Source organism: Meles meles, chromosome 7 (assembly GCF_922984935.1).
Source record: "Meles meles chromosome 7, mMelMel3.1 paternal haplotype, whole genome shotgun sequence".
Taxonomy (NCBI): domain Eukaryota; kingdom Metazoa; phylum Chordata; class Mammalia; order Carnivora; family Mustelidae; genus Meles; species Meles meles.
Genome location: NC_060072.1, coordinates 45,378,771 through 45,396,341, shown reverse-complemented (window position 1 = coordinate 45,396,341; position 17,571 = coordinate 45,378,771). Strand labels below are relative to the sequence as shown.

General features: G+C 34.0%; 1 protein-coding gene across 1 annotated transcript in view; it reads left to right on the top strand.

The window, feature by feature from the left end:
* The window catches only part of TRHDE (thyrotropin releasing hormone degrading enzyme), a 374,398-nt gene that overhangs the window by 296,363 nt on the left and 60,464 nt on the right, over positions 1-17,571 (top strand). The window contains exons 11-12 of the mRNA XM_046013805.1: positions 1,749-1,879; positions 2,035-2,090. Of these exons, the coding sequence (XP_045869761.1) occupies positions 1,749-1,879; positions 2,035-2,090 (187 nt within the window). The remainder of the gene's footprint in view (positions 1-1,748; positions 1,880-2,034; positions 2,091-17,571) is intronic.

The window sequence follows — 17,571 nt, the reverse complement described above, 5'->3', positions numbered from 1 at the left end:
GTCCTAGAATTGGAAGGAAACTTGAATGCGATTAGTTTGCCCTTAGGTTATATGAGTGGCCTAAGCTCAAACGTTTAAGTCTAGGAGAACTGGAACAAAAATCTAGCTATCTTGCTCTGGTTCTAATTCTTGTTTCCAATGCTATGTCCCTCTTTTTCAAATCGATGTAAGAATGTGAGAAATATATTACAGTAAAAGTGCTCTACCATCTTGTATCAATAGAGCATAACTGTAGTGAAAAGGACACCCAAGTCAGGAGACCTGAGACGGACCATCCCAGCTTTCTTGGACAATTCGATTAACCTGTCTGAGCCTTGTTTCTTTATCTGTTCCGACAGATACTATTTATAAAAGTGGCAAAAAACTGACGTGCTATTTGAAACATTAAAGATTAGATTAGATTGTTTATGTTCAGTGTGCATTTTTTATTTTACTGTACATTTATAAAAATTGGCAAAATGTAACAGGCATTAGCTTAAGAAGTTCACCCCATTTCAGAGCGAGCTCACCCCATTTCAGCAATTAATAGTCATTAATGTTCACCCAATAATTTTTGTGGTCACACCTTTTTCCTGTGTGGCTTTTACTTGAAAGAGAATGTAGATTCAGTGTTTCAGAAAGAGAGAGGAAAAGAAAACTTGTTTTGTAGCCTGATATGCAAAAAACCTGGTAATAAGGTGAGAATTGGAGATTGTGTGTCCCACTCAGAGCTGATACAAATGTTTTCTGTGATGCATCTTCTGGTTTTGAATCATTGTGGAAATTGGTAGACTGGTGTGTGTGGGCTGTGTGTGTGTGTCTGTGTGTATATAAAATATAAATTTTAAGTAAACAATACATTTTGTAATTGTGGAAATTGGTAGACTGGTGTGTGTGGGCTGTGTGTGTGTGTCTGTGTGTATATAAAATATAAATTTTAAGTAAACAATACATTTTGTAACTTTTGTGAACCATAGGTCCTGAGGACATCCACAAATGATTAGAATTGTAAGCTATGAGGTTCTGTGAAATCAACAGAGGCTGACATTAAAGTGAATGGAGTTCTCTATCTGTACCATATTTTGCAGGAGTTAAATATATAAGATTGCTTTTACTGGCTTCCTTTAATTTAATTAGCTGGGGAATATAATCAAGTTATATTCCAAAGTGATTCCAATAAACAGAATTTATTATCTTTGTTCTAATTATATATAGAAATATTAGAGTCTTAAATAAATGAGTTTCCTTTTTCCAACATTATTGATGATGCTGGAAAGACTGTTATTTATTAGTACTTCCAAACAAGCACAAGAAAAAAGGCAAGAAACAATAGTGACTTTAAAATAAATGAGTCCTGTTGTTTTAATCACTTTATTACTGAATAAAATAAGTAGAATATGCACCTAAAACCTTTTCTTCTAGCCCCATATTTAAATACAATCTAACTAGAAGTCACATGAATACAGGCAATTTCTTGGAGACATTTATTTTGAGAAGAACATTGTGTATAGGTAATGAGGTTTTATCAAGAAAAAAGTGTTAATTATAAGAAAACAACTGAAGTAATACTGAGTAAGCAACTGAAGGTTTTCTAGTGAATTCTAGATATAGTGATGAATTGATTAAAAATTAAATTTCAATTAGGTATTTATGATGGTGTTCTCTTTTTATTATTGGTACTCTAATATCCATTATTTAGAAAATATACTTCATATCATTTTAACCCATAAATTTAAAATCTGTTTTACCCCCAAAAATATTGTTTTCAGAGCACCACAGAATAACTTTGGACAAAGGAAGCTGGTTGCTGGGGAATATCAATCAAACTGGCTATTTTAGAGTCAACTATGATTTAAGGAATTGGCGATTATTAATTGATCAATTAATCAGGAACCATGAGGTAAACTGTATTTACTCATCAAACATCTGTTTCAAGAGGTCAACACCTGCCATTTTAATCCTGATTTTTTTTTCTTTTTCTTTTCTTTTCTCTTTCTTTCTTTCTTTCTTTCTTTCTTTCTTTCTTTCTTTCTCTTTTTCTGTTTGATCTCATAGGTTCTCTCTGTCAGTAACAGAGCGGGTTTGATTGATGATGCCTTCAGCCTGGCCAGGTATGTTTTCCGGTGGATCCTCACAAGAAAACTGATGTCCATAAGGCTTCCTCTATTAAGCTAAATACTACATGTTTTGAATAAGAAACCTTTTAAGTACAATTTCTATCTCATTTTTTTTTTTTTTGGTATTTGGATATGAATTATAATCACTGTCCCAAACTCTTGATCAATAGTAGCCATGGGGTATTTCTGAGTCAGGAGAAACTTGATCAATTTTCACTGTAAGTTCAATTTAACACTAGAGAGTAATAATCTCTTCCCAATTTCATTAATGAACTCTACAAAATGACCATTGTGCCATATTTAATTTTTGATGGAAAATACCTTCAAGCAACAGCAATTTTTTTCCCAACATATACTCATATGTCTTTTTTTAATGTTTTTTGAATGTGATTCATTATGAGACGCTTGTGCTGCAAGACAGAAATAAATAGTCCACGGAGTAAAGCTGTTCTGGACAAAATGTGTATCAATCTCATAGCAGAAGCCTTTAGTTTTACTTGTTATGGTAATATTTATATTATTTTCATCATTAGACTTACAATGCTAATATGAGTTATTCCTTGGAATAGTCGTTGAACAATTATTTCTTTAAAATAATATTGATTGTAAACCCAAGCTATTTAGTCAATGCTGAGATTAAACAGTAAAATAAACTCAGTTCTTTTAGTATTTTGAATTGTTCCACATCCAAGTACAGTTTTAATTTTAATAATCCGTTGTTATTGGGCAGAAACTTAGAAATAATAATGCTAGAAGAAGGCCCACCAAGATAGCAATATATGGAGTAATGAGAAGACTCTGAGTAAAGTATTCAGTGTGACATGAAGATTACTTTGACATAGAAGTTTAAAAGGGACAGAAAGCCAGTAAGACAGTGTACTTAAATGTAACATTGCATTGAAAGAGAAACAGGAAAAAGAGAGAATTATGTTGATAGCTCCACAAGTAAAGGTTTGAGGACTAGAAGAGACCTCTTACCATCCACTACATAAACACTCTTAGGGGCCCAGACACTGTTCTAACTGTTGAATGTGTAGCAATTCATTTAATTCTGACAACAACCTTTTGAGATATGTAGATTTATTATTATTATTATTATTCCCATATCATAGGTAAGGGAACTGAGGCTCAGAGAGGTCAAGCATCATGCCTAAATTTACACAGCTAGTAACTGACAGGACCAGGGCTTTGTCCAGGTGGTCTGGCTACAGAGCCCCATGCTATTGACTCTTTCATTATAATAAATATTATTACTGTAGATATATATTATATATATATAATACACACACACACACACACACGCACACACACATTAACTACCTCTTCAAATCCTATCATTTTTCTATATCGTCTGGTTCTTTTAATCATAATAAGTAAATTAATTATTTTAATTAATTACTATTACTGCTGATATATATATGTATATATATAATGTTACTAAGTGAATAAGAAATACTTATTCCTAATGTTACTAATACTTGTTATGATATTAATAAGTAATATATAATATAACTGCATATATATATAATGAATACATACATATATTCATGTGGATTCTTATGGATTTGAAACAATAATGAGAAAGCATATAAGTAGTAAATGTCCTAAAGTTGGAGGGCAGATGAAAATTGAAAGAAAAGGATCTTTGACTCATCTGCATTACATTAGTTTTTAATGGAATATTTTATTTAATTCCAGGGGATGAATTATTTTTTTTCAAAAATTAAATTCCTTGTTGACTAAGAACATTGCTTTCAATTCCAGTTTTGGAACCCTTACATACTTGAAATAAATAATTTACTTATCATTTATACAGTTCACCAGGAAAATAATGCAAATCTCATTGAATAGATGTTAAAATTTGTTTTATTGATAATAAGATAGCTGTTCCATTGGTATGCACGTGAGTAAATACACAAATCAGATTTCTATAGGCACATGCCTGGCCCTGACTTGAAGGTGAGAGTTATCATAGGTCACTGTTTCCTAGAAAAGTTTCATAGTTTTGCTACCAGTCTGTATCAGCCTTTCAGTTTCCGAAGCATAGCATGCTCTTCTTGGCTTCTTTAAAGATAGCAAGTAGAAGAAAAGCAAATATTTATTAAAACTTATGTTCTAGGCATTCTACTGAGGCTCTTATGAATGGCCTTGTGCAGTTTTCTCAGTAAACCCTCAGAATGGATGGTTGCATTAGCCATGTTGTAGCTGAGACATAGAGATTAAGGGGAGTTAAGTCACTTAGCTGAAGGTTGCACAGCTTTTAAGTGAGGGGCAGAAGTGAGACTCAACAGCCAACACTGGCGCACAGCAGAGACTATGACCTCAAGTTAGAGTGACTTAGCCCATTATGTGAATTCCTTCCCACTTGCATTCCCTCTTATCTGTTGGGAGTATTACTATTCACTAAAGAAAAAAAAAATTCACTTGCACTCCCATGCCTGAAATCTGTTTTCTCCAGTAAGGAAAAGGTAACATCCTGTGTGTCTGAATTGTAGGAATTGGCAATTGTCACCTTGTAGTTCATTCCCTTTCTGCACCCCTGATGATTTTTTGGTAACTTTGAAGATAAGGCTTTGTTTCATCCTTGTATTACTACTCTCTCACTTAATCTTTAGTGCAAAACTCTGTCAGTATTTATTTGTTGCATGAATTGGTAATTAATTACTAATTATTTAAACTATAAACTTTCATGCCTACCATTTTTTGTGCAGTTAAGTAAACATATTCTTGGGTACTCTTTTTAGCGTTGTTTTGTAAATAAAAGCCACATGAAATAGTTCTAATTTAAAAGAATAAAACAAGAGAGCAATACAATGTGAAAAATTTCTTTTACTCTTTTCCATGCTTTCCCATAATGTTTATCCTCCTCACAGATAAAATTGTCAATATTTTGTCAGTGTTTAATATTTGGTGTGTATCAATCCAGCCATTTTTTCTTTACATTTCCATAGAGTTTGATTTTTTTAAAAATTTTACAGAAATGTGTTCTGTTCTCAGACTCATTTCTATAAATTAGATGGGGGAGCTTTATTCCATTGTTCCTAATTTTTCATTATTATAAGACTGCCATGAGTATCCTTGAGTAGTCTTTCGTTGTGCATATGTATATTTGGATAGGATAGATACCTGCAAGTGGAATTTTGGGTTCACAAGGTATAAAATTTTTGATAAATATTACAAATTGTTTTCCAAAAGCTTTATCATTTTAGCCCTCCATCAACCCCTTGTGTAAGAGGGTCTGATCTCCTCAAACCCTCCATGATGATGAATCATATATATCTTTTAAGTTTTTGATAGTCTGGTAGCAAATGTAAGTTGCTACTGTACTAGTTAAATTAACTTGTTCATCTTTATCATACACATTTGTTATTTGTATTTTTTCTTCTGTGAATTATTACCTGATTTTTAAAAAAAGGATTAAAAACCTAACAGAAAAAGGGTAAGATATTTTTCCTAATATATTTTCCTATATGTTTTGTAGGTATTACGTTATTAATTCTTTTTGTAATGTACACTTTTACAGTATTTTCTCTTGACACTGTCAATTTTTTTTTTTTACTTTGTGATGTATTTTATCATTAAAAGGCATTTATTTTATATGTCTAGTCATCCCGTTTATAACTTCCTAGTTCTCTGGTTCTGTCTCATTTAGAGAACTTCTCTTATCTGAAGATTTTGAAAATACTGTGTTTTTAAAATGCTATTTTGTTTTTACATCTATCAACTCAACCCTTCCTCCTCTAATTAGTTTTTGTGCACAGAATGGAGTTGGGGGTCTAATTTTCTTTCACATTAATACATTTTTAAAAAGATTTAATTATTTATATGAGATAGAGAATAGGAGGGAGTGACAGAGAGAGAGAGAGAGAAAGAGGATCTCAAGCAGACTCCCCCTGTTGAGCACAGAGCCTGACATAGGGCTCAGTCTCATGACCCTGAGATCATGACTTGAGCCAAAATCAAAAGTCAGATTCTTAACTGACTGAGCCACCAGGAACCCCTCATTTTAAACCAATTATTTCCATCTGATTTAAAAGGAGTTCCTTATTCATAAATTTGAAATTATATGTTTATCTTAATACAAGTGTTCGTATTTTAGGGAATTGATTTGATTCTGTTTAATTGGTCCTTTGTTCTTTTGTGAGCTCCTGTTGTATTGTTCTAATTAGTTTATTTAGCTTTATAGTGTGTTATGGTTGAAAAAGTTTTTATAAAATTTTTGTTCAAAACCTTACATATTTTATCAACATAAATTTAGAATCAATTTGACAAAGTTGACTTAAAAATCCTGCTATAGTTATGACTGGGTATGCATTGAATTTATAAATTAATTTTTAAAGAATTAACATCTTTTCAAATGTAAACTTTCTATATTAAGACATGCTACTTCTCCCCATTTATTCAGGTCCCCAAGTCAAGCTTTATGATTTTATGTACATGAATTCTGGTCATGTTATATTTTTGCCCCATTTTTTAATGGTATGTGCTTCTATAGGAAATGACACTGCTTTGTCCACGTGTACTCAGATTTTCATTGCTTGTGTATAAGGATCAATCAGTTGCTTACAAATATCATTGTGTTATGACTCAGACTTTGAAATTAGTGATGAAAATGCCTAGATTTTTGTTGTTGATGGATGTTCATGTTTGGTTTTGGTTTTTGCTTTGATAAAGCATTATTAGATTGGGTGACATAAAATGAACAAGATGCAGTCCTTGTCTTCAATGAATTCACAGTCTAGCGGGGATGATACACAGTATGTAATTAATTATATTCAGTATATAAGTGCTATGAATAAAATGTTATGAAAGCACTGGGAAGTAAAGAATTAATGAGGCTTAGGAATATTATGGAGGACATCATATGGCAAACAATATTAGAAGATTGAGTTTACTAGGAAAATCCATTAAGTGTTTACAAGTAGGAGAATGAGAGTAGGAAGAGTGTGAACTAGAGGATGGACTTCTGCTGAGAGCTGTTAGGATAGTCATGACTCGTGCTGCAACCTGAATAAAGCAGGGATCGGGAAAGAGTGGAACTAGCAGCTAGAGAAAATAGAACTCTTGCTGAAGCCATTTGTTAGCTTAATATTGAGAGAAACTGAAAATTTAGAAGATTTGCAACAAGAATTGTAATTACCACTGCACTTGTATCTTCAAAGCTATTAATATACTTTGAGTACAGTTTTAAGCTATTAAAGAGTGTATCACTTGATCATGGACTTGTACAGTATTTTGTTTGAAAATATTCAAAATACATGAAAATTATTTGGAAAATGTGTTAGTTTTCCAAAAGAATTCAGAGATAAGTTATCATCCTTATCACCATCACCATTATCTCGTCATCATCATCATCTTTGTCCTGGGCAGTTCTGCATTGATTTATTTATTTAGTGACAATTTTCCTGGAACATTCAGTTATGGTGAACACATGCCAATTTGTTGCATTATTAATATCATAACTTTTTTTGGCCTGCATTACATATTTTAAAAACTTCTGTTATAGGCTATTCAATTAAGGATCCAATCACTTAAAAAACCTTAAGAAGGGCACATTATTATAACTTAGTTTAAAAACTTCATTAAGGAATAAAATAGCATTTATTTCATTTAAAATATTAGTGTTATATTAACAACAAGTAGAAGGACCTGTATCTGGAGATTATGAATGTCACAAGCAGAAGTGCTCTATCGCTGAGTCATGGGTAGTGCTTAATATGTGTTTGATGCATAAGTGAGTTAAAAAAATTAATAGATACATTTTTATCTACTTGCTTCAGAGATTATAAATCTAAGATACATTAGGAAAACTGTAAATTCAGTTTATGAACTAGTGAAAACATAATGGCCCATGAAGAAGCAAATTATGAGAACATCCAAAATTCTACTCTTACATGTTGTTTTCATTTCTGAACCCTGCTTTCAGGACTAGTAACAACATTGTTAAAATCACTCTAAGAGTACTTACAAATTGAGTAGTAGTAATCTCCTTGTGGAACTGCTTCCATCATGATTTTATTTAGATGTTCTGCTATGTGTGGTATGTGCATGTATGTGCGTGTGTGCATGCGTGTACACACACACACACACACACCCACACACACAGGAATAGGAATATTACTCAGCCATCAAAAAGATTGAAATTTTGCTGTTTGCAATGACATAGATGGAACTAGAGGGTATTATGCTAAGTGAAATAAGTCAGGCAGAAAAAGACAAATACCATATGATTTCACTTATATGTGGAACTTAAGAAACAAAACAGATGAACATAGGGGAAGGGAAGGAAAAAGAAAATAAGGTTAAAAACAGAGAGGGAGGCAAACCATAGGAAACTTAAGTTCTGGGAACCAACTGAAGGTTGCTGGAGGGGAGGTGGGCAAAGGGATGGATAACTGGGTGATGGGCATGGAGTGGGGCACTGTAAAGAGCACTGGGTGGTGTATGCAAGTGATGACTCACTAGATTCTACCCCTGAAACTAATAATACAATATATGTTAACTAACTTGAATTTAAATAAATTCTAAGAAAAAAGTTCTGTGACTTCTTGATTGCTCTCCTGTACCTTGTTTAAAGCTACTCCTGCAAAACATGTGTTGATCTTTCTTCAGTCAATGCAGAAAAGAGCCTGATGTGCCTGAAAAGCAATTCCATTCCGATAAGCTTTTCATACTTTGAAGGCTAGTTGTTTAAAGGTAATATGCTGGCCTTTCATAGATGAAGTTGAGAAGGAATGACTTAAACACCTTTTGTGAGAAATAGGTGGGAGGCTGGACCTTTTGTCCTGATTTCCCATTGTGTTCCAGAGATAAGAAGACTACCTCACTTCTGCTGAGCATGCCATGCAAAAGCTGGTTAAGGATCCTGGGTCCTTCTGATACTGTCTTCTGCTTTATAAATTCCTTTTTTATGAAAGATGTCTAGTTTTGGAATTCTTTACTCAGAACTTTTTATCCCTTTCCTTTTTAAAGTACCATAAAATCTCAGCATTAACATTTTCCTTTCTTACTTGTGTTTTATAAGGGAATCATTGAGAGTCATTAATAATAATAGAATACTGATTAAAGTGTATTTTATATTGTACTCACTGAGAGAAGGATGATTCTTTAGTTGTTTGTATTAAGCTCATTTGGGAGAAGTATCCATGTATGATTATATTCTTATTTATCTTCTGTTAAGCCACAAGAATGTGTGCAAGAGGATTACAATTAAATATTTATGTGGTCCTGAAAGTGATAAAATTGTTTATTGCAAAATAAGAATTATTGTTGGCTCTATGCTTCCAATCTTCTGCCATTGACCAAAAGCTATTAAAATTAGCTTGTAGTTATCCTCTCAGACTTTCTAACCAGTGCAGATATTTCCACGCTATGAGGAGTGACTCACAGTGAGTCCATTTAGGAACCTCATGACCGTCCCTGCAAAATCACAACATTCTTCACATCTCTGAGGCTAAGGAAGCATTCTAATAATCGATTTGTCATCATCAGCTAATGCTTCTCTTGAGACATAAAAATATCACCTTAGAACCCTCTCATTCTACACCTTTCTGCATGCAATTGCTTTAAAATTCATTTCTGAAAGACCTCTAAATTAGTCTTAGTTTATGCAACACTTTGCCACCAATAAATGTTAAAAATACTTTGAGAACATTTTCAGGATATTTTACTATAATGAGAGCTCAGTGTCTTCAGCTTTCTTCTTATGATAGCTCAGTAAAAGCCTGAAGTATATTCCCGAATTTTCATGCTAGACTGTTCCTATAGGCATACCCTGATTTGCTCAAGGTTAATGTAAGGTAACACATTCTGTTGCGCTTTCTTATAGAAATCAGTTAAGGTTGGAGTCACAGACTATTCCCTGGGATAAGGACTTGGGTGGAGCTACCATCTGAGGTATTTCCGAGAAATACAATCCTCCTGAAGAATTAGGGGGAAAGCCTGTGGCTCTTGAGGAGGCAAACTTTCTGGGAAACTTAAGTTGTACAGCATTAAATCAAGGGCAAATTTGTAATCTTCTGCTGCCAAATTTACGTTTCAACTCTGTAGGTAAAAATGCTTTAATGTTAGTGCCTAATGTCTGACAGCGTTGGGTAGCAGGTGGGAGAGAGACGTCTTGACATCATTCTGTAGTTTTGTGCCATTTTCATGACAAACAGCTTTCTTTCACTCCTGAGTTGCAAAAGTGTGGGTGATATTTGTAGGTTGCATGGATTTGCCATTCTTTTTAAAGATTGAATAGTCTAAATTTCCAAAGCAATGACAGATTTGTTTGAATAAGTGTATATATTTATGCTCCTTAGTATTTCACACGTTAAAAATAATTTATATAATTCACACTGTAGTTAGTACTGTCTGGTCATATTTTACGCCAATTGTGATTCTTTTATTTCTGTAAGAATTTTGAAACTTAAGCCTGAGATTCAGTAAGAATTTGCTCTAGGCTCTCTGACCTTCCTAAGAATTTAAAAATAATTTACTCAGGCAGAGGTTCCTCCAAAATGCCATTTATATACCACCAATTTTCCTTGAATAGATATTTCTAAGGCATACTTTTAAAATAAAGGCCTGACTATTCCTCTGATCTGGGATTCCTGAGCTGAGATTGTTTTATCTTAGTGTTTCTCCTTTTATGAATTTGAGTTATCCCTTCTGCAGCTTGCTGGAAATCTTCGCATGTTCAAGTACAGTGCTCCTTTGAGTGTGCTTTGAAAGGCCACCTGCATCAGAGTCTCTGGGAATGTTTTATTAAAAATTGCATACTCCCCAGACTGCCTGGAAATCTGCATTCTGTGAAGCACTGCATATGATTCCAACACACACAACAATGTGAAAACTGCTGCTTTTGAGTCACAGAGGGTATTGATGACATCAGGTTAGGCAGACAGGTATTCATTTGAGGCTGGGAGGTCTGAGACTAGGCATCCGCAATTGCAGAAAGCATGGTTTTCTCTGGATCCTGGAGTCAAGAGCTGACCATTCAGCAATCAGGATGTCAGGGAATCAGTTAGAAGGACTCAAAAACATTTTTTTTTTAATTCTTACTATTAAATGTGTTACTGTTTTAGATATTCCACCTGACAGCTATAAACAAGCCTCATAATCTGGGTATCTCTGAAATCTTCCCAAGCATGGGAAAGTACTAGTGTGTTCTCATGTAATTAGGAGGGGCCTTTATGTTCCAATGAGTCGACTGGCACCTATCAATCATGCATATGCATGTTGATCTACAAGGTATTCAGTAGTTTTCTCTGGTCAAAGGCATGGCAGAATTTTCTTGCAAATTAATCTGGCCTCTACCCCTGGAATAATCTGCAAATCTATTGATAACGCAGATAGGCAAGAACAATTGAGCTATCTGAAACAAGTGTTAACTGAAGGGTATCTTCAGGTTTTGCCTTTTTCTTTTCTTTTCTTTTTTTTTTTTTTTTAAGATTTTATTTATTTACCAGAGAGAGAAAGAACAAGCAGAGGGAGTGACAGGCAGAGCAGGCAGAGGGAGAAGCAGGCTCCCCGCTGCAGACTGGATCCCAGGACCCTGGGATCATGACCTGAGCCAAAGGGAGCCACCTAACCGACTGAGCCACCCAGGCGTCCCAGCCTCAGGTTTGTGGTTACTCTGTGATGTCAAGGAAATCAGAAACCAAGAAAGATAAAGGAAAGAAAGGAAAAGTAAATAGGTTTCTTCAGCAAGGAGTATGTGATAAGAAAGAAGAAAATGAGAACTGTGAGGTGGATTCAGTGTGTGAAAAAATTAAATGAATCCTTCTGGTATTTGGCATGTTAATGTTAAGGCTTAATTTTCACAACAAGCTATGTATACTCTGGCCCCTTTCATCTTTATTATGATAAATGATAAAGAAGTCATTAAAATGAAGACTGTATGAATATAAGTATTAATACTGGTTTTACATTAATTATTTACTGCTTAAGGTTATTTTATGATAGCTTCTCATCTTAGAACAGAAATGCAAAGGGGCCTTTCTGATCGTCATCTTTCTTAACGAACATGCTAATCAGTCAATGATAAAGTAAGAGCTGCTTCTGTGTTTCTCCCAGAACTCAAAAGAGTCTGTTCTGGACCTCATCATTTATTTACCTAAATTGCAGCACTACCGTGGTAAAGAAACTTGGATAAAGGTAATTTATCCAAAATTTAGGCATTTTACAGTGGTTTCTCCTTGTCATGAAAATATAGAAGATTCATTTTTGTATTTGAGGCAGCAATAATTTGGAGAAGAGAGGAAAGGAAAAGAAATTTAGTTCTAACATTATGTGCAATGAAGGTGAGTGATTAATTCAAATTAACGCACTCTTGCTTATGAGGCAAATCTTAAAGCCTTTGGGAGATGATTTGAAATACATGATGTTCTTCCTTAATTGCATGCAATTTGAACCATTATGTGTGGAATGCTTCAGATGCCCTTACGTGGAATGGAGTACCAGTGAAGAGGTCTTCACTATTTTGGATGTAAGAAAACATCAGATTAGGATAAACCTGGCTCATGACAGCTGTGCCAAAGCCTTCTTTAATGTTATTGAAAGATATGAACACAGGCCAACTCAGAAGCTAAGAAGCAGTGCTGGGACCTGTGGGATCAGATCACATTTGACTCTCAGATCAGATTTTTTCCTTCCTAAACTAGGAGTGGCCTGGAGTGCCATTCACTGGAGCCTCCAAAGGGAAGTAGGTAGAGGTTTCCTGTTGTTTAGCTGATTTACCTAATTAGGATGAGGATTAAACCATTCGGTATCAACTCTCCAGGTCACCAGGTGGTTATGCTAACTGAAAGAGGAGAAAATACAGTTTGTAATAAGAAAGTGTTGGTCTTGCACTCCGTATGGGACAAACTCAAGTAAGACTAATAGGCCCTGAAGAGAATAATGATTGAGTATCAGAGTTTCAGGTGGGTGCTAACTTAAACACACACTAAATTAGTGGAGGGTTCTTGGGAGTACTATCAGAGATGCCAAAGTAGAAAGGACTGCAGGTGAAAAGTAGTTGGTTTTGCATTCCCCGTGTGCAAATGTATTGGAAGTTAATTGCATAAGCTGGGGGCGGATCATGAATTTTACCCATGCCAGATTGAGGGAAATGTCACTTCTCCTTTTTCCACCAATAGTGAGACTAAAATTATTACAGAAAGATAGTTACTGTGCAGAGCAATTAGACCCCTTCCCTCCTGGCTTACTAGATTTTTAAATTTCCATCTTTGTAGTTTCTTCGGTTTCCTATCCATTTTTTAAATGTCACTGCATTCTCTCAAATTTTGACATTGATAGACTATCAGTTATTTCTCAGAGTATGTGCACAGAGCTGAGAAATCCATATGAAAATTTGTGTCTCAATAGATGCTAAAGTAACATGTAGGGTATTTCAATAAATCATATATACGGTATCAAAGTTAATGAATTAGTTGACTAATAGGTAAATGATAGATACATGTTTGAAAGGTGGGTGGAGAACAAAGACAGAGCCATGAGACTTATTTCATATGATGGAATCACTGTCTTTGGATTCAGAAAGATTATTTTGTCATGCTTATTTAATATAAGAAAAGTGATAAGAATTTTGAAATTTGAGAATTATAGCCAATGTTTAGTTAAAATAAATTCAAGTGATTTCTCTTAGTGAAAGGAAGGTATTACTGAGATAAATATTTTATACACATGAGTAACATTAAATAGCTATCACATGTAACAATAGAAGGCTTTAAGTGTTTGATGAAGAAATTTTCAAATAGTCACATACTTCAAAGATACGCCACATTAAGAGGAAGGTAGAAACATACGTTCTTTATTTTTTAGTCTAAATGTTATCATAAAAATGCATAAAAACTAGTAGGAAAACCTTTCAATAGTTACTTACCTATTTGTATGTACTATTATCATTCATTGTGTACTTTTCATTGCAGGTAAGTTAATCGGTTTCTAGAGTGCATACACATACCAAAATGAACTGTGAGTTCTCCTTATCCCTAACAGATAAGTGATGTGAGAGCATCTTTCATAAACAGGCAAATGGAACTAATGAAAAGAATGAGAAGCACTTCAAAGAGCTTTTAGTGGGGTGGCTTTCTTTATTTTAATTTTTGATGCTTGTTAGTACAAATAATTCACAAATGGAAAATTCTGTAAGGCAAAGTTGGTCAGCACTCTGTTCTAGTTTTATAACAACAGCTTTTTACATTTGAAAACACATGGATGTTGCAAATATATGTAGATAGGGATGGAGTGGTGATCCCAGATGGCTTATCTGTAATGCAAATTTCTTTATTCAACAAATATTTAATAAACACTTACTATATATCAGGTAGTGTTACAAGACACCAGAGTGAATAATAGTGAACAAAAGAGCCAGTCTCCCCCCGCCCAAAAAAAGCCAAAGTCCCTGTTTCATGAGCTTGCAGTGTAGAGTGACTGCAGTCAGATTATCACTCAAACAAATATATCTTAGATGGTGTTATTTTTACAGTAAATAAATAGTAAAGCAAAGAATGGGAGTGTTTGGAGAAGTGGCACAGAGAAGGAATTTATTTTAAACATGGCGGTGAGGGAAACTCTTACTTTCCTTTTGACATCTGAGCAGTAGACGCTGACCTAAAAGAAATAAATAAGGGAGCTATCCAGGAATAGAGCATTCCAGACAGAGGAATAGCAAGAGCAAGGGCCCTGAGGTGGAAGGTACTTGGCCTGTTCAAGAGAAAGAAAACAGATGGATGTGGCTCTAATGGAATGATAAGGAGCAAAGCAGGATGAGATGAATTAAGGGAGTTAAAAGAGTACTAATCATGTAAGGCCTTTTATTGTAATTGATTTAATTTTTACTTCTCTGGCAGTCAGTGATGTTGAGAATCTTTCCATGTGTTTACTTGCCATCTGTATATCTTCTTTTGTGAATTATCTATTCAAATCTTTTGTCCATTTTTTAAAAATTTGGGTTGTCTTATTATCAACAATGAGAATTCCTTAAATATTCTGATACAAGCCCATTATTCAGATATATGTTTTGCAAAATTTTCTCCAGGTTTATGGTTTGCCTTTTTATTTTCTTGACTTGTCTCTCAAAATTGAATGTTTTTAATCCTGAAGAGGTCAATTTAATTAATTTTTTTCTTTCATAGTATGTGCTTTTTATGCCTTATTTAAAATATCTATGCTAAATCCAATAACACAAAGTTTTTCTTCTACATTTTTGGCCAGGAGACTGATAATTTTAGCTCTTTTATATAGTCTGTGACCCATGGTTAGTTAATTTTTGTGAGTGATGTAAGGTAGGGGTTATTTTTAGCTGTTTTCATTGCAGATACATTGCAGCACCCATTTGCTAAAAAGACTTCATTTTCCTCTGACTTTCCATGGAAGTTTTATCAAAAATCAGTTGACTGTGTAAGTTATACATCTCTTTTTTTGGACTCTGTGACCTGTTCCATTGATTTATAAGTCTATTGCTATGCCAATACCATACTATCTTATTACTATAGCTTTTAAAATAAGTCTTTTAGGATTTTGGTTGAGATTACTTTAAGAATATAAATCAATTTGGAGAGAATTGCCATCTTGATAGCCATGTCTGTGGCTTAGCTCCTCATTTGCTCAGGTCTTTTAAAGTTTTCCTTTGCTATGCTTTGTAGTTTGCAGTGTGCAGATCTTACACATCTCTTAATAAATTTATTCCTGCATATTTTATCTGTTAGTTATTATAAATAAAGTTTTTTTTTTTAAATTTTGCGCTGGAGTTGTTAGTTGCATAATTATATATACACACACACATCATGGATTGATGAACCGTGGCCCACGTGCCACGGGCTTTTGTGAATGAGCTCTCATTGGAATGTAACCAGGCCCATTTACTTATATATCATCTATGGTTTCTTTTCCATTACAAAGGTAGAGTTAAATTTTTGCGACAGAGACTCTGTAGCTTGCAAGCCTGAAATATTTACCATCTGACCCTTTAAGAAAGAGAATGCCAACCCTTCATACTTAGAAATACCCTTGAGTTTTCTATATTCACCTTATGTCTGCAACCTTGCCAAATTTGCTTATTATTTCTTACAGTTTTTAAATAGTTTCTAGGGTTTTCTACAAGCATCGTAATGTCTTTTAAAAATAACAGTAGCATTACTTCTTCCTTTCCAATATTTATACATTTTATTTTCCTATCTTCATAAAATAGTTTTGAAATGTTCTCTCCTATATGATTGTATGGCTATGTATCTCATAATTAACTTAAACATATTTGTATTATTGGAAATTTAAGATGTTTTCAAATTTTTACTTATGACTAACTCTAAAGAAAATTTTTGTGCATGCAGTTTTTATAATTTATTTGTTGTTTACGAATATATATTTTTAGAACTTTGATTATTGAGTTCATGATTGTAAACATGATTAATAGCAGTGAAACACATGGTCAAGTTGCCACTAAAGATGGGCACATTTCTCTCAAGAAGAATAGAGTGTTTTCTAGTGTGGCTATCTTAAAATTTATATTATTTATTTTACTTTTTATAGTATTCTATTCTCTAGACCAAAATAAGCTTAAGGAATACTTATTTTGTGAAAAGTAAATTGTTCCCTCTTCCCTAGTGTTTAGTTTATGAAATCAGAGTGGCTAAGATCATTAACTCTAGATTTAAGACGAATGTTATCCTCGCTTCAACAAAAATATAACTCTGAACAAGTTACTGTCTTCTTAATTTCGCCAACTACAAAGTGTAGATAAATGGGTACCTAGATTAGAGTTTTTGTTTGTTTGTTTGTTTTTAAAGATTTTATTCATTTATTTGACAGACAGAGATCAGAAGTAGGCAGAGAGAGGAAGGGAAGCAGGCTCCCTGCTGAGCAGAGAGCCTGATGCAGGGCTCGATCCCAGGACCCTGGGACCATGACCTGAGCCAAAGGCAGAGGCTTTAACCCACTGAGCCAACCAGGCGCCCCTGGAGTTTTATTTGAGTATGAAATGAGGTTATGTAATAAATATTCTGTATAGCCCTGGGCCCAGTAAGTGCTTAATCAATATTTTCTGTTATTACATGACCCTTCCATGACAGATCAGCATCTATCATGACATTCAGGGCACATAAGATACTGAACTGAGACTTTAGGCTAGAAAAGTAGTTAATTCAGGATATACCCATATTCCCTTAGTTTCACCTCAGTTTAAAACATGTCGTTCAGGACTGATTTTATTGGAAATGTATACCCATATACCCAAGTAAAAAATGTGTCCCAAATTTAATTCAAGTTCATTCTGATGAAGTTTTCGGCTCTCAGTTTTCATTCCACTTTATCTTTCTCTATAACATACTCTTCGTTAGCTTTCTTTGGGTAACTAATATCATTGTAATCTAGAATCCTCCTTCCAATATACACCATATGGTTTTAAGTATGAAGGTTGCATATTAATATTAAATTTGGTCACTTTGATAATTAAATGGATAAAGGGCATATAAAGAATTGTGAATAAATG